Here is a 24,367-nt window from a genome sequence, read left to right as displayed (position 1 = left end):
TACCGGGGCTTAGCGGAGAGACGAGAACTAGGAGTCGGATTCCTGATTAATAAGAACATAGCTGGTAACATACAGGAATTCTATAGCATTAACAAGAGGGTGGCAGGTCTTGTTGTGAAACTTAATAAGAGGTACAAAATGAAGGTTGTACAGGTCTACGCCCCTACATCCAGTCATGATGACCAGGAAGTCGAAAGCTTCTATGAAGACGTGGAATCGGCATTGGGTAAAGTCAAAACAAAATACAGTATACTGATGGGCGACTTCAATGCCAAGGTAGGCAAGAAGCAGGCTGGAGACAAGGCAGTGGGGGAACATGGCATAGGCACTAGGAATAGCAGGGGAGAGCTATTAGTAGAGTTTGCGGAACAGAATAATATGCGGATAATGAATACCTTCTTCCACAAGCGAGATAGCCGAAAGTGGACGTGGAGGAGCCCGAACGGCGAGACTAGAAATGAAATAGACTTCATACTCTGCGCTAACCCTGGCATCATACAAGATGTGGACGTGCTCAGCAAGGTGCGCTGCAGTGACCATAGGACGGTAAGAACTTGAATTAGTCTAGACTTGAGGAGGGAACGGAAGAAACTGGTACATGAGAAGCCGATCAATGAGTTAGCGGTAAGAGGGAAAATAGAGGAATTCCGGATCAAGCTAGAGAACAGGTATTCGGCTTTAACTCAGGAAGATGACCTTAGTGTTGAAGATATGAACGACAATCTTATGGGCATCATTAAGGAGTGTGCAATAGAAGTCGGTGGTAACTCCGTTAGACAGGATACCAGTAAGCTATCGCAGGAGACGAAAGATCTGATCAAGAAACGCCAACGTATGAAAGCCTCTAACCATACAGCTAGAATAGAACTGGCAGAACTTTCGAAGTTAATCAACAAGCGTAAGACAGCTGACATAAGGAAGTATAATATGGATAGAATTGAACATGCTCTCAGGAACGGAGGAAGCCTAAAAGCAGTGAAGAAGAAACTAGGAATTGGCAAGAATCAGATGTATGCGTTAAGAGACAAAGCCGGCAATATCATTACTAATATAGATGAGATAGTTCAAGTGGCTGAGGAGTTCTATAGAGATTTATACAGTACCAGTGGCACCCACGACGATAATGGAAGAGAGAATAGTCTAGAGGAATTCGAAATCCCACAGGTAACACCGGAAGAAGTAAAGAAAGCCTTGGGAGCTATGCAAAGGGGGAAGGCAGCTGGGGAGGATCAGGTAACAGCAGATTTGTTGAAGGATGGTGGGCAGATTGTTCTAGAGAAACTGGCCACCCTGTATACGCAATGCCTCATGACTTCGAGCGTACCGGAATCTTGGAAAAACGCTAACATAATCCTAATCCATAAGAAAGGGGACGCCAAAGACTTGAAAAATTATAGACCGATCAGTTTACTGTCCGTTGCCTACAAAGTATTTACTAAGGTAATTGCTAATAGAATCAGGAACACCTTAGACTTCCGTCAACCAAAGGACCAGGCAGGATTCCGTAAAGGCTACTCAACAATAGACCATATTCACACTATCAATCAGGTGATAGAAAAATGTGCGGAATATAACCAACCTTTATATATAGCTTTCATTGATTACGAGAAAGCGTTTGATTCAGTCGAAACCTCAGCAGTCATGGAGGCATTGCGTAATCAGGGTGTAGATGAGCCGTATGTAAAAATACTGAAAGATATCTATAGCGGCTCCACAGCCACCGTAGTCCTCCATAAAGAGAGCAACAAAATCCCAATAAAGAAAGGCGTCAGGCAGGGAGATACGATCTCTCCGATGCTATTCACAGTGTGTTTACAGGAGGTATTCAGAGACCTGGATTGGGAAGAATTGGGGATAAGAGTTAATGGAGAATACCTTAGTAACTTGCGATTCGCTGATGATATTGCCTTGCTTAGTAACTCAGGGGACCAACTGCAATGCATGCTCGCTGACCTGGAGAGGCAAAGCCGAAGGGTGGGTCTCAAAATTAATCTGCAGAAACCTAAAGTAATGTTTAACAGTCTCGAAAGGGAACAGCAGTTTACAATAGGTAGTGAGGCACTGGAAGTGGTAAGGGAATACATATACTTAGGACAGGTAGTGACTGCGGATCCGGATCATGAGACTGAAATAATCAGAAGAATAAGAATGGGCTGGGGTGCATTTGGCAGGCATTCTCAGATCATGAACAGCAGGTTGCCATTATCCCTCAAGAGAAAAGTTTATAACAGCTGTGTCTCACCAGTATTCACGTACGGGGCAGAAACCTGGAGGCTTACGAAAAGGGTTCTACTTAAATTGAGGACGACGCAACGAGCTATGGAAAGAAGAATGATAGGTGTAACGTTAAGGGATAAGAAAAGAGCAGATTGGGTGAGGGAACAAACGCGGGTAAATGACATCTTAGTTGAAATCAAGAAAAAGAAATGGGCATGGGCCGGACACGTAATGAGGAGGGAAGATAACCGATGGTCATTAAGGGTTACGGGCTGGATTCCAAGGGAAGGGAAGCGTAGTAGGGGGCGGCAGAAAGTTAGGTGGGCGGATGACATTAAGACGTTTGCAGGGACAACATGGCCACAATTAGTACATGACCGGGGTAGTTGGAGAAGTATGGGAGAGGCCTTTGCCCTGCAGTGGGCATAACCAGGCTGATGATGATGATGATGAGTCGACGCAAAGACGCCAGGTACCATCTTTCTTTTTCACAAGGACAGGCGAAGCCCGAGGGCTGGCTGATGGCTCGATGACCCCTTTGCGGAGCATTTTGTCCACTTCTGTTTGGATGACTCGACATTCAGCATGCGATACACGATAGGGATGCCGACGAATAGGATTCGTGTCTCCAGTGTTTATACGGTGGTGAACAACAGATGTTTGGCATAAAGGCCTGTCGCCAAAATCAAAGATGTCGCTGTATGATTCAAGCAGGAGACGCATGTTCGTGGCCTGTGCCGAGGTGAGGTCAGGTGCAATCATTTTCGTGAGGTCATCCGTTAAGGAACCAGAGCTGTGAGCTGCAATTGGCGTCAAGAAACCACTCTCGGCATTCAGACTCTCAATGTCAAATTCGGAACCACTAGAAATGCTGGCCAAGAACATGCCAGCCAGAATCACTTGAGGGCACAGGCTGAAATTCAGAAGCAGTAGAACGATGTCGTTATTAGTAGCCGTGACCAGCGTATGCGGAACAGCAACGTTTCGGTTCAAAAGCACGTCGACGATGGGGCGAAGCACATATTCACCGTCAGGAACCTGTGGCTGAGCAGTCAAAGTGACATAAGTCACTGCCTCGGGCGCCAGACACACATAGTGAAGCAAGCACAAGTGCGGTTGGGCGGTACTTGGAGCATCGGCAAGTTGAGAGAGTTCTAACTTAAGAATGCCGGTAGCGCAATCGATGAGAGTAGAATGAGTGGATAAAAGTCCAATCCAAGGATAACGTCCTGAGGGCAGTTGTCGATCACAACAAAGAGAACAGAAGTAGGGCGGCCGGCTATGCTTAAACGCACAGTACACATTCCAAGAAGAACCAGCACGCCACCGTCAGCCACATGAAGCACTCGGGCAGCTGCTGGGGTGAGGACTTTCTTTAAACGTCTATGTAGGCTAGCACTCATCACAGATACATGGGCTCCAGTGTCAACAAGTGCTTAGACAGGTACGCCATCTATTTTAACGTCAATTACACTTCTCCTTGTGGGCACAGACAGAGGATTTGCTGCAGTAGTCAGCAATGCAGCACCACCTCTAAGGGCTGCATTTCTCAGTTTTCCAAAAGGGTGTGGCCAAAAGCCACAGGGGACGAAAGGCGACGTGGCTATGGCGTGCTTGCAGTGAACGAGACGAGGTGAGCGAGTCCGCACGGCGATGGTGAGCGACTGTACTACATGTTCCTAACAGAGTTGTCGGCACTATTAGACTTGGCGGTGGGCAAAAAATTGCGGGCATCTCCATCAAAACGGCTCAGGTTGCTTGGCGTGCGAAGTGTTGAGGGCCATGAGTTGCGTCAGTATCGGGCGACATGACCAATGTGGTGAAAAGTGAAACATATCGGCTGGTTGTCCTCAGTTCCCCACTTAGTCGGGTTGCGATAATGCGGAGAGAAGCGTCATGGTGAAGCGAAAATAGTAGAAGGGTGTTCATTAGCTCTGGGATTGGCAACAGCACAGACAGAATGTAAATCAGTGTTTTTAAGTTCCTGGCGAACGATGGCTTGTACGAGGGGAACTGAAAAAGCAACAGCATCAGGGCTACGCAAACAGAAAGCTGCGGGCGCCATCGTATCCAGTTCACATCGAACGGTTCACACCACGTCCTCGATGGCGACGCATGCTGCTGCACAGGTTGATCTTCACACGTTGACGTTGTGGCAGTATTTTGAAGTCTGGCAAATGGTTGCAAGACGCGTCTGCTTTTGGCCTGCTCGAATTGTCGGCACTCTTTAATGATAGCACCAACTGTAGAGCAGCTTTTGCACATGAGCAGATTAAAGGCGTCGTCAGCAATGCCCTTAAGCATGTGCCCAACCTTCTCAGCTTCTGTCATGTCATGATCGGCTTTACGACCAAGTGCCAGCGCGTCCTGGATGTACAAGACATAGGACTCCATGGGGAATTGGGCACGGGAGGCCAGTTCCTGCTTTGCGGCAATTTTATGGCCGGCTGGTTTGCCAAACAACTCTGTCAACTTCTCTTTGCATTGGTCCCAGCTGGTTAGCTCCTCTTTGTGGTTTTCGTACCACACCATTGCCGTGCCTTTTAGGTAGAACAACAGGTTAGCTAGCATAAGCATAGGGTCCCATCTGTTGATGCCACTCACGTGTTCGTACGTAGCCACCCACTCTTCAACGTCGGAGCCATCGATCCTGCAGAAAGTTCCAGGATCCTTGGGTTGCACAACCACAACCGAAAGTTGATAGCGACGTAGCTGGTGACAGTGACGTAGGAGGTGGCAACAAATTCGATCCCGCATGCTCACCGTCATTCATGGTGTGGACGGTGATGTGACGTCCACTGCGGAGCTCCGTTTCCAGCCGTGGTACCCCACACCTCCCACCAAATATTACGGGTATGTTGGGAGTATAGAGAGACTGTATTTACAATATATATGTACAAGATGAGTCAGAGTAGTTAAGATGGCTGACCACCAACAACACGCAGCAGCCAGCGTCTTGCGATTTTCTTCCTCTCTCTTCTTTCATCCTTCCGTAACAATACTGCGATAGAAATTATATGGACACTCCAGGCGCATTTCTGCCGTCGCCGTCACCCTCATGTTCCATATGAAGTCGATAACGGCGATAACATCAAGATTGCACGTCGCATTCTGTATGTATGAGTGAAAGTGTTTGGGGGGGGGGGGGGGGGGTTGGAGGGGAAATGGGTGAGCCGACGATGGTGGTTCAGTCTTGTGTACGCAAGGGAGAAAAGCGGGCAGGATGCACGCCAGCCGCCTTCCATCGCACGCGATACCTCAGGGGGAGTAGATTGAGGCGGGGGGGGGGGGGGGGGGGGGGGGGCGCGCCTTAGGATTTTGTGATTGCGCAACATGTTTATTTGCCTTGTTTGACGCATTATGCACTGTGAGTTTTTCTTAGATACATAGATTTATTGGAGACTTTTACCTATATTTAATTATCTTGTTGCGAGGTTTTGTGTATACGTGCAGTAAACTTAGTTTCGAGTGACACTTTTTTGCCCTTTATCAAGCTGTATCTTCACATTTGTATATTTCATTGTACCTCCACATTTCTAATGTACGAGGGCGAGTCAAATGAAAGTGAGCCAACCCATCCCGCACAGTAATGGTTCGGTTCATTATATGCGAGGCATGCGCGTAGCACACAGGCATCTCATAGTTATAAAAGGGACACACAAGTGTGAGGATAAATGTTCTTTAATGCTGTCATACACTGGGTTGAACATGGTTGTGTGACATAATGGATGCTCCAAAAGTTGAACACCATGGTGTTGTGAGGTTTTTGACAGCTGAAGTTGTTTCTGAAAAAGACATTAGTCGCCGTATGGCTGCCGTGTACGTTGAACATTGTATTTCATTGGCCACTGTAGAGCATTGGAGCAAATGGTTCAAAGAAGGACGTGAAAGTTGCAAATACGATTCAAGACCGGGCCGAAGCCACCATGCAATCACCTCGAATACAATTGCAAAGATCGATGAGCTGATTAAACAAGAACAAAGAATAAGCATCAATGAACTGGCAGAGCGTGTGAACATCAGCCACGGTTCGGTTCACACCGCAATTCATGAACATCTCAGTTATTGTCTCTTGTGTGCACAATGGATGCCCAAGATTTTGAACCACAGCCAGAAGACGGAGGGGTTCAGCGCTGCCTTGACTCATCTGATCCGGTATCACAATGAGGGTGGCGACTTCTTGTCTGCAGTAGTGACCGAGGACGAATCATGGTGCCACTACTACGAGCCTGGAACACGGCGGCAATGCTTACAGTGGAAACATTCAAATTCACCAACCCCAAAGAAAGCAACGGCCGTCATTTCCGCCGGAAAGGTGTTGTTCACTTTTTCTTTTTCGATCGGCAGGGGCCATTACTGATCGAATTTGCTAAATCTGGAGAGACCATCAATCATTTCCGATATTGTGAAATGCCGAATGAAGAACAAACGACGTGGGAAATATACGAATGGGTTCATCTTGCTCCATGACAATGCCCATCCACACGTCGCTGATGTGGTTAACATAAAACTGGCAAAGTTCAAGTGGGAAACGCTGCAACATCCGCCATACAGCCCAGACCTGTCGCCTTGTGACTTCCACATTTTGAGGCAATTGAAAAAACAGCTCAAGGGAACTAGACTTGTGTCGGACAATGACTTGAAAGAGTCAGTTACAGACTTTTTGAAGCAGCAACTCAAGGAGTTCTATGAGACGGGAATCACGCGACTCTTTAGTCAGTGGGACAAATGTCTAAGTGGTCATGGAGACTACTTTTAAATAAAGTACGCCATTTGTCATATATTTGCCTTGGCTCACTTTCATTTGACTCGCCCTCGTATATTTTGCAGAACTCTTACTTTTTATATGTGCTCTCTGTTGCGACTATAATTTCAGTGCAATTACTCACAATACACGACCGGTGACAGCTTCTCCTACACAATACATTGGAACAAAGAACAACGTAATTGAGATTTTCCCCTGGCCATTGCATTTGTACAAAAATGTAAACAAGGTTCATGAATGACAAAGTTTCATCAGCATATTTGTCCTCAACTTGTTCATTTCATGGCCTTTACATTTTCCATATCAGTGGCATGCACTGCTTTGCTGGTTTCTAACTGATATAGTTCTAAAGTTAATGTGATATTTTCTTACTTATTAAATAGACAAAACACACGGAAGCATTTCAGGTACATTTGGGACAATTTCGGTTATTTCGGGTACAATTTTTGGGACATAAGAGTATATTCTTTCATGAAAAAATACATATTTTACTGGTCTTCACAGTGCGTAGTATTCAAATTTGCTTGCAGCATCTTTGGCGATGGCAATGCGGTTATTATTCATGTATTTGGTCCCTCGACAAATTCCGTGACAAGGAGGCCGAGCTGCAAAGTGAGCCTCCCCCCCCTCGAGCGAAATTTCTGTCTACGCCACTGGCGTGCGTGTACATGAGTTATGAGAGAAAAATGTGGGGACTGCACCTAAGTACTACGGACGCCAAACACGTTTTCGCCCTCTTGTCTCTAGCTGAGCTGCAGTACGTGACCACCGATAAGTACTCCGGAATAAGCTCTCCCTCCCTTTGTCTTTCATTGTAATAAATACTACCATGGAATAAAAAAAAGTCTGTTGTGGCGTAGCAGTCACAGCACTGCGCTCGTGATTGGTAGGTCAGTAGTTAGAGTGCGTGTTCGATTGTCCCCCCCCCCTTTCTTTTTTAAATCTGCATTATCGTATCATTATAGAACAAGTTAAGGACTGCACAATCAGTGATTGAATTAAAAATGTTAAGTGTAACGTTAAGAGGCGGGAAGAGAGCGATGTGGATCAGAGAGCAAACGGGGATAGCCGATACTATAGTTGGCATTAAGAGCAAAAATTGGAGCTTGGCAGGCCATGAAATGCATAGGGCAGATAACCAATGGACCATTATAGTTACAGAATGGATGCCAAGGGGAGGGACGGCAGTCAAAAATGGCAGAAAATTTGGTAGGATGATGAAATTGGGAAATTTGCAGGAGGAAGTTGGAATCAGCCAGTGCAAGACGGGTAATTTGAGATCACTGGGGGAGGCCTTCATCCTGCAGTGGACATAAAAATAGGCAGATGATAATGATGATTATATCATTTTCCCTTTTCACTTCCAAAGTAGTTGTTTTTTACCCATGATATGCCACCAGCCCTGACACGGAGGGTTCCTGCCAAGGGTAACAGCTCAAGGGTGCAAAGCATGGGGGTGGGGACTTAGGTGGATGCTGCTTTAGCAGTCACAGGCCATGAATAACGACGCATTTTTATAGTTAGGTTCTTTGCCTATGCTTCACCAACAGGTTTGACACGTACGGTTCTCGCCAAGGGGAACAAAGCGAGCGACCCTGCATGAAGTGTGAAGAAGGGAGGAGGAGCTTAATAGATGCCACTTTAACGGCCGCAGATCAATGAATAATGACGCATTGTTACTGCTAATTTCTTATTTTGTATCATCATCATCATCAGCCTGGCTACGCCCACTGCAGGGCAAAGGCCTCTCCCATACTTCTCCAACTACCCCGGTCATGTGCTAATTGTGGCCATGTTGTGCCTGCAAACTTCTTAATCTCATCCGCCCACCTAACTTTCTGCTACCCCCTGCTATGCTTCCCTTCGCTTGGAATCCAGTCTGTAACCCTTAATGATCATCAGTTATCTTCCCTCCTCATTACATGCCCTGCCCATGCCCATTTATTTTTCTTGATTTCAACTAAGATGTCAATAATTCGCGTTTATTCCCTCACCCAATCTGCTCTTTTCTTATACCTTAACGTTACACACATCATTCTCCTTTCCATAGCTCGTTTCGTCGTCCTCAATGTAAGCAGAACCCTTTTCGTAAGCCTCCATGTTTCTGCCCCGTAGGTGAGTACTGGTGGTACTTATTTTGTATGCTTCCCCATTATGGACTCTATATCGGCCACTGTGATCCCATTTGAACAGAAGTTAGGCGCTGGTTCCCACTTAGTGCGCATTGCCATCGGCTTGAGAGGAACGAAACAATGCATGTACTCCTCCATAGTACCTAGGTGCAGTCCCCAGATTTCTCTCTTGCAGCTCACACATCCACACAAGCACTGGGCAAAGGCAGCGCAGCTCTCGCGTGTCTGTCCCGTTGGCAAAACGGAAATATGCGTTCCTGGCATTGTGCCAAGCTCACCGTCTTCGTCGAGTGCCAGAAATGCTGTCAGCCGTATACTTTGACATGTCCAGCACAGCTCAACCATCATGCATACACACACACTCTGCAAATTTATGCTGTAAGAAAACTAGAAAGTAAAAGGCTGGTAATACTCTTGTAACACAGCAAGTGCCACCTATGTTTTTAAAGAGTAAATAAACAATCAGTTGCACAACTACACAACAGGGGGAGTCGCTTGAGCCTCGCCTCCCCCAGAAGGCTATTGTCTCCTTCCTCCGAAGTTCACCGCAACCCACAATAAAGAACTATAAAAGCAGGAAGGGACTAAGCACTCAAAGTCGTGCCCACCGTTCTGGAGTTGTTCTGTGTGTTGGCGAGTCCCTGACAATTTGCCCTTGTGCATAAACGAGAACTGTGTCTTGGCATTGCCCTCACCTTCCTCACTCGTGCTGTCATAGTCGACGCCTGCGGTGCTGACTCATCCTCATCGATGCGGAAGTTTCTAGGTGGCCCCCTGGATTGAGTCATGCTCCACTCCTGCCATCTGACTTTCTGGTCTCTGTAGTTCTCTTAAGCTAACGAGTACTTCGCTTGTATTCGCGACACTGTCATTGCCCTTTCTCTGCAAAGTTTAATACATCCAATTTCTGTCTTGCTAGGGCTAATGTTGTGCTATTCCTCTATCGGACCATCAGGAAAATAGCCATAATTTGTCCCATATGATGCCCATGCAAATGAACTGATACTTATGAGTTTATGAAGGGTAGAGGGAGGTTTGTGGATAGTTTTTCTGCATAAGCTGAGTATTCTTGGTTAATGTAATTGCACACCCATGTGGTCTAATGATTCTTTGAGTTTACTTGCCATATTCATGAAATTTGTATTATTCCTTTTGCTTAGTCTCACTCCACGGTGTGGTGTTTGTTTACCGTGGTCTCGGAGTCAAGCATCACACAAATGGTCGTGCTCTAGCGTCTAAAAACAAGTGACTGGCTTATGCTACTGGGGCGTCACATGAAGGCTGAGCTGGTCTACGCCATCGTCCGTACCTTCTTGATGAGAGTTGCTTCCTTGGTGATGAGTTGTGAGGAGTAGAGGTTGGAGTAATCAACAGGAAGTTTATTTACATAGGTACTTACTTAACATCGCGGGAAAAAAATAAGAAAAAAAATGACGATAGAGGCCAAGTGAATTCACTCGGTCTCTATCATTGTCCATTCCTTATTTCTTTCGTGCTATTACATAACAGCGCTCTTTTCACTCGGTCTCTATCGTCTTCCCTTCCTTATATTTTTTTCGCTGTTGCATAAGTTGCAATGAACCAACTAGCCCAGCAAGCAACTGTTCTACATAGGTACACTGAGACAAACTCATTTACAGAGTAAACAATATTTGTACTGGCAGAAGTACAGAGTGAAGTATATGATAACATTGTAGCCCACAGCTACATCATTATGGGAGCACTTCTACATCGTTCTGTCTGAGCATGCTAAATCATTCTGGCTCCCTGTTGTTTATGGCACTTGCACAAGTCAGTATGGCACATAAGCTGTAAATTCAAACCAATTAAAGAAAACTTCTAACACATAATGCAATTCTGTCTACTTTCCTAGGATTATATTGAGAAGCAAGCATGCACAATAAATCAAACCGTTACAGTAAAACCTCATTGATACGTTCATGTTTGTTACATTTTACCGGCTCATGTGCTCTCAAACTTCCAGTCCTGTTTAGTTCTCGTAAGGTCAGGTGTATTAGCTTCCCATTTGTCGCATTTCACTTCCCAGTCATTACGTCCATAAAGTGTGACGGCACACCACCAACATGGCATTGGCTGTGGCGCCTATGTTGACCACTACATGTCGCAACTGAAAACGGTCAACTCGCAGCACCTGTCAGACATCGACACCAATCTCAACAGAACTCAGGACATCGAAAGCGTAAAGGAGCTGGATGAAAACATCAGCAGTCACCCCACATTCATGGATATTCTCGTGGCCTATTATCGCACTTGAACATTATACAGAAGATCACACCGACGCTCATAACAGAAATTCACCTGGAGTGCCCATATAATTGCTATAACAATAATAAATTAAGTCTCTTTTGAGATTAATTTCTTTCTGACATTGGGGTAAGGACACAAGAAAAGCCCAAGCCACTTTTCCCTCATATGTCTTGATTGAAATTGCTTGAATACGTGTGTTACAGCTGTGTGCTTTTATGACTTTTGTAATGTTAAGCATCTGAATTCGCCATATCCATTTCTATCAAAAATAGATTTATATCACAGTGCTATCTATGAGAAATGCATGTCATTTGAGGCTCTCTAAGATCATCTGTTTTCCTTGTGGTACTAGGCAGCACTGAGATTATGCTTGTCCAAAGGGGGCTCAGTAAACTCAACAAAATACATGCAAAGCATGCACATGGTACTTGTATAGTCCACTAGTATACTGTCAAATAATAGCATATAAAAAACAAGGGATGAACATAGAAGAGATATAAGTCCAGCCCACATATAACGAACTTGATCGTCACATAGCATTTGTTCGTTGTATCCAAAGTTCGTACTAAGTGGACCACCTATAATACGGGAAAAAATAGCAAGCGAGACGAAAGTTCACTTTATTTTTGAAAAAAGTCCGTGATGCATGTCTGCTTCTTCAAAGCTGATCGCATCACTGCCGTTTCTAATCTTTCCAGCGCGGTAATATGTTCATCGCCAAGGCCTCTGCTGCACACGAGTTCCTTAAGCGACGCGATGTAACCGATCGCGGTTGAAGCGTTCACAGCAACCGGCGGTAGAGCAGCATCCTCGTCATCGACCTCGTCGGTCTCTGGGCGGTCAGGAAGGGCTCGCACTTCACGCACAATAGCTTCGTCAGTGCATGGCTCCGCAATGTCGGCGTCGTCATCGGCAGAAACGAAATCGTCCCAGGCAACGTCAGGTCCGGCCAGCTGCGTGTCAACGACGCGTTGCCACAAGTCCTCGTGTGACCGGCCTTCCGGTGGGTGATCTATGGCGTCCTCGGTGCCTGGGCCCATAAAACCCGCCTTGCGGAAGCAATTTTCTATGCACTCCGCGGTGAGTTCCATCCACGCCGCTTTCAACATGTCCACGGCGGCAAGCAAGCTGATGCGAACTGGCATGGCAGCATCAATCGCGATCAACAAGCGTTGGATGACGCGCCGCCGGTCACACCTTGAACGCATGAATGATGCCCATATCCAGCGGCTGAATTTTGCAGGTTGCATTGGGAAGCAAGAAGAGCACTGTCACCGCACTCAAGGAAGGCTGCACATGGTGCGCCGCACAGTTATCCTACAGGGGCTCGACAGCTTCGCGTTCGCTCTAACCGAGTGTTGAGGCCACAACAGTTCGTTCTATGTGAGACACTGTGCCATTGCCCCAATATATATTTTGACGGTAGCACCGCCCTCGTTCGTACTAAGCGAGCGTTCGTTATATCTGCGGCTGTTATAAGTGGGCTGGACTGTACACAGTGCTGTATTCTGTGCTCTATGTTCATCCCTTGTTTTTTGGCACGCTGTTATTTGATGATCATGAATAATCAACTAGCCCCAATATCAGCTCAAGTACTAGCATACACAGACTGCTTTGATAATTTTGCAGGCAGCCATGAGGAGGTAGAAGTGGGCTGCGAGAGTATTTGGGCTTTGCTTGATGAAAATGGCTTAAGTGGATAGTGGGACATATAAGGTCAAACTTTTTCTCCTATTCAAAATGTTTCGGAACGTTCAGATTTGACTTTTTGTGAATAATCCCTGATCAATAGCACACTCATAAAGCAGTATATTTTCTTGTGTCCATGAAATGGTTAAGAAATGGTTAATTACAAAAAGCTTGGATTACCCATAACAAAGTAAACTAGGGTGAAAAACAGGATTATGACTTTTTATATTGACAGCTCGTCTGAAACAGCAATTGAATGCAGTTAAATCTAGATATAACGAAGTTGGTAAAATCGGCAATTTGCTTCGTTATATTGAAATTTCGTTGTATTGAACTTCGACCTTTTATGCAAATAAGTACAGTCGCCGATTTATTTCTTACAAGAAAAGGGGCCGCAGAATTTCTTGAATTATTGGGCAGTCGAAAAAAGAGCAAGTTTGAATGAGAAAACTTATTTTGATGAATTTAGGAGTCGGCGACGAATGATGTGTTTTCTTCCCACGTCGACAATATCTTCACGTCAGCGGTACAAATTAAGCGGATCCAGCCACGCTTTCGCGTGCACCCCGCCCCCGCAGTTGATAGCGTCGCCCACACCGGGACGACGCTATCATGGAAAGCGCCGGCAGTGGGGATCGAATACGTCATCTGCCTCTAGCTCCAACGAGTCACCGAAACTCGAGATTACGCAACCTCCAATACTAAACGCGCGGGAAGACGACGATGCCACGCCGTCTCGGCACACCCACTCTGCACACGCGGCAGATTACCTCTAAATCAGGGTGCCCGGCTGCGCATGTGCTCAGCGCAGCCGGGCACCCTGATTGCATGCACATGCGCAGCCACGGCCGTGACGCGCGCTAGAAATCGCGAAGCCCCCCCCCTCGCCTCTCTCGCGTGCTTGATCGCGTTGCCGCGAGCGAACTCCCCTCCCCCTCTTTCCCGTCGCTCGCGCGGGAAGGCGGCACTCGCGAAGTCGCATCTTTCTTGTCTCACGCTAGCACACTTTCACTTGCACCTAAAGCGCAAAGTGCGCAGGCCTCGATAGGATCTTATCGCACTTCGACTTTATACAGAACATAATGCGGCTCCACTTGGCGCCGCGCGCGATTTGAGAGGTGCGTTTGAATGCAGCCGCTTGTAATTCAATCATTTGACCATGTGCGTCCGCAGAAGTTTCCATTTAATATCTCACCATTCCTCTGCGGCGGAAGCGAAATTTCGTTATATTGAAATCGCACACAAACACACTTTGTTATATTGAGGTTCTAAATACATGGTGTTCTATGGACAAGAGGTCATGAAAAGTTAAATACTTTGTGATATCGACAATTTCGTTATATTGAAGTGCGTTATATCAAGGTTTAACTGTATTTCCAAATATGCAACTGCTATGCATGCACCATGAAAAGCGGGAATGGTGCATTGGGAGTACTGACTGCTTCTCTTGAAAGCATCCCCCTGCACAGGTTTACCTCATACAGTTGGTTCATCACATATCCATTGTGTTTGTGCAATATTTGTGGTAATTTCAGCAAACTGTGTCATGTTCAGCTGTAAAATTTGCACCTGTTGTTGCTAGATGGGTCATTCCACGCAAAATGACCCAGACCATAAAATTGACCATCGCTGATTCTCTTGGCAAAAATTGGGCTAGTTGATGCTTATATGAATGAGGTTTCACCAAGGTATTTTTGTCGGAAAAACATTTTTGGCAACGTAGGTGCGCTTTGAACTTTCCGCAAAGAAGCGAAAGTTGGTTGGAGGTAAATATTTTTAATCGAGTGTGAAACTAGGTACAGTGATAAATCTTATTTTAGAATATTCTACTGGCATGGTTCTTTTATGTGACATCACAGGGGAACACAATTATGAATTTCCTGTGTTTAATTGGCTCAGTAGAAAAGCAAAAAATTCGGTGCTTTCAGAAATTTTTTGCATAAAAATTGCTATCGTTTTAGCTACAATAATTTCTTACAATTTTTCTCCACTGCTATATTTATGCTAAAAATGATGTTTAGCTATGAAATCAAGTATTTTCATAGAAAATTATTTCCATATTTAGTAAGAAGTCACTTTTAGACGATGTTCAGACCTAAATCAAGCATTAAGGCTCTATAAATACACGTGAAATAGCTCATTATAAGCACCAACGTTTTATCTTGTGATCTAGAAATTTTAATTGAGTACATTTTTTTTGAGGCAAGAAAAAAATTTTTGAAGTCCACAACCAATCTTACCGGTAGGCTCTCCTGAACTGTGCTTTCACTGCAAAAGGTGTGCGGGTTACATTTAAATTCTTGATGCACTTGTGAACTCTTTAGGCATAAAATATGGGTGCCTACTTTTTTTGTGCGCAGTAAATGGCAGTAAAGTATCCGTTTACGCTGTTGACTGTTGATGTCCCTGTAGCTATGTCTTACGGTAATACATTTGTATGATAAAAGTAAACCATGACTGCTTCAGGGTCGTTGCCAGAACTGGATAGTGATTCGTCACGAAATATTATGCATGGTGCTGGTTCATTTTTTTGTGAGCACTACGGATCAGCAGATTACGAGTTATACAAAAACCTGAATCATCGACACTCCACGCCAACCGCGTCATAGGAGGCAAATGTCAAGAAATTTCCTGTTTGCAGGCTATATATATTCTGCTATGAGTCTCCGTGGGCCTGATCAAGCGCTGTTTTTGTTGTGGTGTGAAGCAGCAGAGAAGAAATGACCATGTGGTTATTCTGCCTCTGTATAGGACAGAATGAGGCTAACTTAACCTCTATCTGTTTCTGCAAAAAGCTCACATATATGCCGTGTTTGCCTACTTGACCGCCCTGACCCCCCCAATTTAGAAGTGGTGAACTGACGAACATACACCGTTTATGATGTATAAATACAGGTGTCAAGTGACACAGTACACGTTTGCCTAGCAGAGAGCCACAATGCATATGCGTGCCAGAAAAATAGCCAGTAGCTCATACGTGTTCGGCAGTGAAGAGACAGTTCAGGAGTGCCTACCAGCAAGATTAGTTGTGGACATGCAAAAAAAAAATGTTTTCTTGCCTCAAATAAAATTTACTCGAATCAAAATTTATAGATAACAAGATGGAAGGTTGCTGAGTATAATGCGCTATTTCATGTATTTTTACCTGGAGGGCCTTATTGCTTAATATAGGTCTGAACATTGTCAAAATGTGACTTTATTCCAAATTTGGAAGTAATTTTCGTGAAAAGTACTTAATGTCATAGTAGAAAATTATTTTCATTAGAAACTTTAGCAACTGGAAAGAATAGCACAAAAATGTTTTGGCTGAAACTGCAATGATGTTCATGCAATAAATTCCTGAACATGCAAAATTTCTTCATGTTTAAGTGAGCAAAATAAACTTGGAAAATTAATGTGTTCGCCTGTGCTGTCACACAAAATAGCCAAGCCAGTACAATATTATAAAATAAGATTTGCCATTGTAGCTTGTTCCACACTTGATTAAAAAAAGCTTCCCTCCAACCAACTTTTGCTCCTACATGGAAACTTCAAAGAGTGTTTACATCACCAAAATCTTTTTGCAAGAATATTGGTGACGGTCACTTTTGGGGTCTGGGACGTTTCGTGTGGAGTGACCCAGATGATACATTTGCAACTGAAGAAATCTGCCTGACTAGGGACAGCTACACAGAACAAGCTGATTGCTCTAACTGTTACAATAAAGTTTATGGGGCTATGCAAACAGAAATGAAAGTTAAGCTCCGAGTCCAGTGAAGAGAACACAACAGAAAAAAAAAGGGAAAGTGACAATGCAGAAGCTGAGCTCTGGAAGATTTATGAACACACTGTCTTACTTATGGTTTTTTTGTTTATAGGAAACACTATAAATGTCTGTTCTTTCAGTTTCCTATTTCTTCTTTTTTCAGTTTTCTTCAGCAAAAGTTAATTCTTGAAAGGGAACTTTGTTTGTACTTGTCATAAGGCTTATTGCAACAGACAGCTGAGCATTTCAGCATCTGGACCAGAAAGATAGCACTACAACTTGTTGTCAACAAGCTGTTTGTTGCTCACTTTGCTATACTGTGCATTTTTAGGACCCCTTTAGAAGCTGCCGACTTGAGCTGTCACACTATTCCCAAGACTCTCATTGTAGGCAGCAATAATATGTCATACGCTGAAAGGAAGGAAAGGGCAACAAATGTAATGTTGTGTAAATGTAATGTTTTGTAATGTTTGCCTCTTGGAAGAGTGCTGCTAATGCTATTTAGGCTAAATGAACAGGCACTGCATTTACATGCATTTTCTAAGTGAGCACAAACCATTCACTGCTCAACAATTCAACTTCTTTTTGGTGTGAATTTAGTTTTATTTATAGAAATATTGACCCTTTTTGAAAATCAATTATGTAAATGTTGAGTAGGCATGATGTAGACAATTGGCATTAGATCTCCCTTTGTGAACTTCGAAAATTGGCTTAGAGCTTAAGAGTTGTGATCTACAAATTTTTTTTACCCCTTCACACTTTGTGATGAGCTCATGTCATCATTACTCAATACTCCTTTTATGGTTCATGACAAAGCTGATATGCTATGCGTGTGTGTCATGCACGGTTTATGATGTTACAACATTGTGCATCACATTTGCTTTGTTTATGAGAGTATAAGCAAGTCTGGAGAAGAAGAAAAGAGCAGACTCGTGCAGCCTCTATAACTCACAACTCAATTTCCAGGGAAGTGTTGCTTTCAAGGGCATGCATTAGTAATTTTCTTCAAAAGTCATAATTAACCCACACACTTTTTTATTTCTTCCTACTTCAGAACCCCACCTTTAGGCGTAATACCTGCACATTTCAAACTTGGCCCACTTCCAACTTTACTCACACAGCACACATAACATGCCCCCCATTTCCTCCAAATCTGAACTCAGTGCTACATTCAGTTTTTCCAGGACACCAAGCAAACATTATGTGCGCTTTGTACAACACTATCTAAAGATGAAGAAAACAGGTATTTTGTTATTTTCTCCTAAGGCTTTTGTTAACCTGCACACTTTACAATTTGCACATCTATCATTTATAACAGCTCTGCCTACGCCTAAAAACATGTATAACATTTCTGAGTGCTTCTAGATGCACTAACAGCTTCACTTACAAAATTTTAATGGCCAGCAAAGAATGCTGACTGTAAGGGGATAAGCTCTAAGAAATGGTTTCTCATGTAGAAAACGTAACAATGGTTTGCTATGCTTAGTTGAAACACATAAATATACCTGTTAGAAACAGCTCTTTCAGGCATTTCTCTACACCCTCTACTATCTTCTAGGACAATGTAGTCATTAAGACACCAATTTGATAGTTTGTCAGTTATTTTTAATGTATCAATTAGTTATGCACATCGAAAGAAAATGCTGTTGAAGGAACACTTAGAGATAATAAATAAGTTCAAACTGGTAAAATATTCTTTCTAAACTGCGTTTGTACTTGTGCTGCAGAAAAAGGCTTAAACAATGTGACGTCATAAATCTCACAGTATCTACACAGATGTGGGTTGTTGTGTTGTGAAAGTTCCCTCAAGAGTGCAAAATTATTCAAAGCTTGCCTAAAAGGAGTAACAACATGTCATATTTTTTACTGGTATTCTTTTCTTTTTTGTGTTAAATGAAGGTTCAAACCCTCTAAACCCTGGAAAAAATATTTGCAGACGTCAGAGTGCCCTAAATAGTTTACTGTAATGCTTGTTTCTGGTCTGTAAAACTCCAAAACATTGATTTTTTTCCATTTGTTTGTTGGTTGCAAAGAAAAGACATGCTAATTTCTTGCCAGACCAATCACAGGGGACAGCATACTCATCATATCCACTGCAAAAAATTCCAGCCACATGCTGCTATGATCAGGGAGGAATGCACCATTCTAGAGCAAATTAAACTACTAAATACTTCGATTCAAAACTCCATTAATTCAGATTACTCTGATTCTAAATACTCCATTAATGTAGCATTTGATGTATTGCCAAGACATACTATGGTAACAGTCAATAAATCTGTATGCTCAATCCACATTGCAGGGCCCCTTTAAAGGGAGTGCAAAATTTATATATTTGTCACTACAAGCGAATGCGCTCTTCACTCACTTTTTCTTATAACTTAGCTTTAAGAAATTACCTTACCTACCCCATCATACATTACACCTTTCTTTTTTTGTTTTGCTGCATTGCAGGTGTGTCAAGAAAAGCCAGCTTCATTACCCCAGTCCCTGGAGGTGTTGGCCCAGTGACTGTTGCTATGTTGATGAGAAATACCTTCCTTGCTTACTCTAGAGCAATAAATTATTAGTTTACCTTAAGAGTCTGCTGTCATTGTGGAGCTGAATTAGACTAATTTGGTTTCTGTAAAGCATTATGTTAGACCTATATTTAACCTGTAGGCTTGCACAATTTACAAAATATTGCAGATCAAAGAAGGGCAAGGTCTACTAGTGACAGAAAACATATTTATGCAACGTAATTTCAAACTCTCAAACAAATTCAGGCAGGAAATCTGACAGTGTGCCGGCACTGCCTTGTTACCCTCTGGTGCTGCAGCAAAATGCACCACATAGATGGTGCTGTTTGCTGCTGTGTGCATCTTTTATCAACGGAAGAGTGTGGCTGTGCATCAGAAGAAGGCTTACAGGAATAAATCGCTAACCACATGCTGGCTATGGAGTCGCCACATTTGTGAAGTGCTATGTTAAAAAGAGCAGCACACTGTTTGCCAAACCTTGTAATAGTGTGAATATATCAAAATTTTGCATGAAGAACGTCAAAGGAAAATAGGTTGTCATTCATTACATCAGCTTGCTTGCACTAACTGTATTTTGTGAAATGTAAGTACCACCAGAATCTAAGTGCATGCTCCACTCTCTGGATGTAATATCAAGAAAGAGAAATAGACATGGATGTAATCACCTTTTGTTATGGGATACTGCAAGCAGCACGAGTAACAATTGGAGCAGCAGCTTGGAAGCCTCCATGTCAAGTTACAGCTCTTGTGAGGGACTATAAAAAGATATGATGATGCCACCATACCAAGTAGCAATTTACCTAGTCGGAAATTATTTTACAAATATAGCCGTTAAGGGTACTGCAGCTGATCTTTTGTGTTGTTTATAGAAGGTATCATCACTGCTTTTATTATGTTTTCTTCGAGAAAGAAACCACCAGGAAAGAATATGTTTATTTGTCCTCACTCAGGACTGGATCCCAAGTACTCAACATGCAAACTGTTCCGTTGTGTTAATGCGATAGCGTTAAGGAGCCCATGTGGCAGAAAATCCGGCACCCCATGTCGGCATCCAGTGTCGTACGTCGTTTCGGCAAAAAGATTTTTGAACCACCCATACACAGGCCTTCCGTGTGACCCAAGGAACTACTGAACTAATTCAATTTCTGAAGCTAAAATATGTAGAATAATCATACACTATGACTTACACACAGACTACAGACATGATAGCTCTCGGATTGTAATTTGACTATAGGGGAAAACATAATTCTGTTATGCGAAAACTCAAAGAAACCCCTTTTGCAGCGTTTTTACCGTTCACAGACCAGCTGCAGCATCTGCCATTTGTGCGTGCCGGCGCGCAGGTGTCTTGGGGCCCACAGAGCAGCACGCTTGGTTCCTTGCAATACCTCCAGCTGGCGCTCGCCTCCGTCGCATCGCGGCCGACGCAAGAGGCTGCATTTCTACCACAAAGCCTGCCTTTGTACATAGCGTTCGCGGCTAGCGTTTCCCTATAAACATTATGGTTACATACGCTCCAGTTACCGGGAGGCGTGATAAGCAGTCAGGGATCTTTGAATGCTATCACATTCTACTCTTAAAGGCAAAGCTTAAGCATTTTCGAAATTTTGTCTTCCAATATATAATTTTCATGCCATTATTATTGTCATCATACCAGTAGCACTCATCATTCTGGTCTTTGTCATTGGGCAAGCTACATTGTTTTCAGTATCATTTCAGGCTTTCCTTAGAGTGTCCCTTTATTCCTGAGATTCTTTTCTCACATTCTAACTTACTTGAACTTCTTGGTAGTCTTTTCAAGTTCTGAATCCACTTTCAAGTGATAGAAGCTGTTGCTCAGTTGTGTAGTGCAGTTTTCTCCAGAATTCCTGGGGATCTGAGCTTAAGAGAGTGAAATAAACTGCCCACCAATTTTAAGAGCCTTGGCACACCAAAGGTGTAATTCTAGGACCAATGTGGTACTTAGCAAAACTTTCAATTACATGTCCAATGTCTTTTAGACTTCTATAAAATGCTGTACACATGGTATATTTCTAATGTGGTGGTTGTGTGGTGCAGCTGGTCAAGGTACACTAGCCTTGTATGACAGCATTCAAGTTATTATTATTGCATCTAACAAAGCTCTTTCCTACCCAAGCTCAAATTGGAGAATATTCTGTGACGTAGTCATATGATGCCTCTTGTGATGCATTGTATGTTTCCTCAAACACTCCCCACCCCCTACAACCACCAGACCACTAAGCATCATTGAATATCAGCTGGTCACCTGCTTGTTTGCCTCTCAGTCCTGAAATATAGTGTACAGCCTGCTTTGCCTGGCTATATCGACTGGTTGCCATCTACACGAACATATGCAACACCACAGTGTGACCAACTGGTGAAGGGGCATGACTTGTGGACCCATAAACAACTACTGGAATCTCTAGGGAAGGATGGTGTCCCATTTCTTTTTTTACATGCTACTTTGTGTGGCTTTGAAAAATTGTACCTGCTAGATTTTTGTCTACTGCTCACAGATTATTTTCCAATTTGTCAGTAGTTCCCATTTATCCACAGCTTACCACTTGTTTCCTTCCACAGTTGTACAGAAACTGATGCTGCTTGACCATAGCTTAAGGTGCACCTGTGGCTTGTGTGGGCGTAGGTCCCATGCAGCACTGCAGTATGTGTGGGTAATCTTGTGAGTACAGTTCATGAGGTTGTCTGTACAATATGCAGCTTCTGTTCCCTTTGCATGGCCAAATGTTGATCCGTAACATTGTTGACAGTGAAACTCCATAGTACTGATTACACATACTTAATAATTCAATTAAATAAATGATGAAATAATGGCAATGAAAGTGGATGAAAAAGCAACTTGCCGCAGGTGGGGAACAATCCCACGTCTTTGCATTACGCGTGCGATGCTCTCTGGTTAGAGCATCGCACGCATAATGCGAAGATGTGGGGTTGTTCCCCACCTGCGGCAAGTTGTTTTTTCATCCACTTTCATTGCCAATAATTTATCATTTGTTTAATTATTAAGTGCACATAATTTCCCCTATGTTGTCCTTGGTGTCTTTGTTTGTTGGCTTCTTATGATATGATTAATAAAAATTGGGCCCCTTGGTTAACCCCTTTCTTTTCGTTCATGTGAGACAAGCTTATGTTAATATTACGGCTAACTTCACTTTGCAAACACCATAAACAAGGCCATTCACATTGCCCCATTGTGAACACTTCTACCTCAATCTCAGTTTGTAAATATACTGCATAAGTGTGGCCCTATCGTTTCGAGTCCTCACCCTTTCTTGCTTTATCCACTTGCACTTGGTGTCAGTATTCACAAGTTTTCACAATCCTTGTTGCAACACATGGTGATTGTCCATTGAAGCTTTAAAGTTTTGCTTATTAGATAACCATTTGCTTAAATATTGCCAGAAGTGTCATATGCCATCAGTCATTCAGCACGCAAGTAATCCACGAAAGCATTGATATGCTCTGGGAGTTGTTGCTTGCACCACCTGCACCCCAAGACAAGTACAAAAAACTATGAGCAGTGGCTGGTGATAAGGCCACCTTGTAATGAAAGCTTCTAGTGTGTAATTGAAGGATACATCTGTAGTTGGTTTGCAAGTTATCTCTCATCACTGGGTGGGCAAGTGAAATACTAAAGGGGTTGCCTTTATTTTCGTCTATTTTGTTTTGAATTGGTAAATTGAATATGCAATCTTTATTTGCATGCACCAATTTTTGCAATTATCTTTATGTTCAGGTTTTGACTATGCAAGGAACTATACAAGTGGCATTCGAAATTTCTGTGTTTTACTAATATGCACAGGATTCAGCTCAGTGTTGTTGTTCTTGGAGCTACCATTGAACAGGTACTCTTCAAAGTAGCCCTGAAGTAAAGCCATACCTTGGGCAACAGCATATAGAGAGGCCTAAATTATCTTTGAGTGGGTGCACAGACCTTTTGTAATATACTATTTATGATTACTGCCAGTTTCCTACCTAGGGATGGTTTCCCCTTTTTTGTAGCACACAACCCACACAATTGCGCCAACCCATTTTAAGCACTTTAGTAGAACTCTTGGAACATAACCCTTCCCAGTGTCATGGTATAGCTTGGTAGCATTAAGAATGTTGTCCTGGCCTGATAGATCCTAATATTTCTCATTGGCAGCTTGACAGTTTTCATTAGTTTATAGAGTTGACAAGGATACCAGGGTCCAGCAGCAGATTCAGAAAGCAACTGAACTACATCTGTGACTGGGATCCTGATTTGGAGATTGACTGATATCCATGAGAGCGCTTGATTTGGTGCGTTAAACCAGTGTGACATTAACTAAAACGGGAGATAACCATGCTGTTGAGTCCGCTAGGCAGGAATGGAAATATTTTAAATACCGAGCATCAACCTACAGGACGTCTGATGTAATTGACTTGTAAGATGTCACGAGGCATTAGCGCAGTGACAAGGTGCAAACATAACCATACGTAACTGCTGCTTTCTGCCTTTCTCTCGCGCTCAAAGTGAAAAAATGGAGGGAAGGGGACGTTGAGAGCTTTGTCTTATGTATTTGCCTTTTTCCGAAATAGGTGTAGAGCCATTTCGTAAAGATTATATATCTCTCTTCCGCTTGCTGATGGTGAAAAGCGGCAGGCACGGTAGAATAGTGCTGCGATGACTTTGTGCGTTCGTTCGTTTGCATTCTCAGCTCCAATAGGAGCGATCCTTGGCTTTGTAACGTTTTTTCCAATGCGACTGCGTGAGTGGCCGTCACTAGTGCCGTAGGTTCACGTATTTTTGCTTATTAGACGGTAAAATGAGCATCACATTTGACCATCATCATCATCAGCCTACTTACCTGGTGCCGAGATTAACCACATTTGACCATCGGTCATTTAATGCAGAATACGCCCGCTCTCGCAAAATACTGGAAGCTGAATATTAGTGGGCTGGAAAAATAGACTACATTGAGTTGCTTACAAGAATTTCTCCTAGGGAACTCTATGGTAGACCACCACCAAGAGTACTTTTAAGGTAGACCTC

The 24,367-nt window shown here is 43.4% G+C and overlaps 2 protein-coding genes across 3 annotated transcripts in view; one reads left to right on the top strand and one right to left on the bottom strand.

The window, feature by feature from the left end:
- Nmdmc (NAD-dependent methylenetetrahydrofolate dehydrogenase) overlaps window positions 1-19,393 on the top strand; it is a 68,021-nt gene extending 48,628 nt beyond the window's left edge. For both annotated transcript variants that reach the window (XM_050196726.3, XM_050196725.2), the window contains one exon: window positions 19,268-19,393. In XM_050196726.3, the coding sequence (XP_050052683.1) occupies window positions 19,268-19,383 (116 nt within the window). In that variant the 3' untranslated portion in view covers window positions 19,384-19,393. The remainder of the gene's footprint in view (window positions 1-19,267) is intronic.
- LOC126548515 (tigger transposable element-derived protein 6-like) lies at window positions 11,896-13,092 on the bottom strand. The gene has a single exon (XM_050196736.3). The coding sequence runs from the start codon at window positions 12,630-12,632 to the stop codon at window positions 12,003-12,005; it is 630 nt and encodes a 209-aa protein (XP_050052693.2). The 5' UTR covers window positions 12,633-13,092; the 3' UTR covers window positions 11,896-12,002.
- Window positions 19,394-24,367: the final 4,974 nt, after the last annotated feature.

This window comes from Dermacentor andersoni, chromosome 1, assembly GCF_023375885.2.
Source record: "Dermacentor andersoni chromosome 1, qqDerAnde1_hic_scaffold, whole genome shotgun sequence".
Classification (NCBI taxonomy): Eukaryota; Metazoa; Arthropoda; class Arachnida; order Ixodida; family Ixodidae; genus Dermacentor; species Dermacentor andersoni.
The sequence above is the reverse complement of the archived record's forward strand: the minus strand, read 5'-3'. Positions and strand labels throughout refer to the sequence as shown.

Bases quoted from the DNA above. Each gene is read 5' to 3' on its own strand.
- LOC126548515 (XM_050196736.3), bottom strand. From the start codon at position 12,632: ATGCAACCTGCAAAATTCAGCCGCTGGATATGGGCATCATTCATGCGT.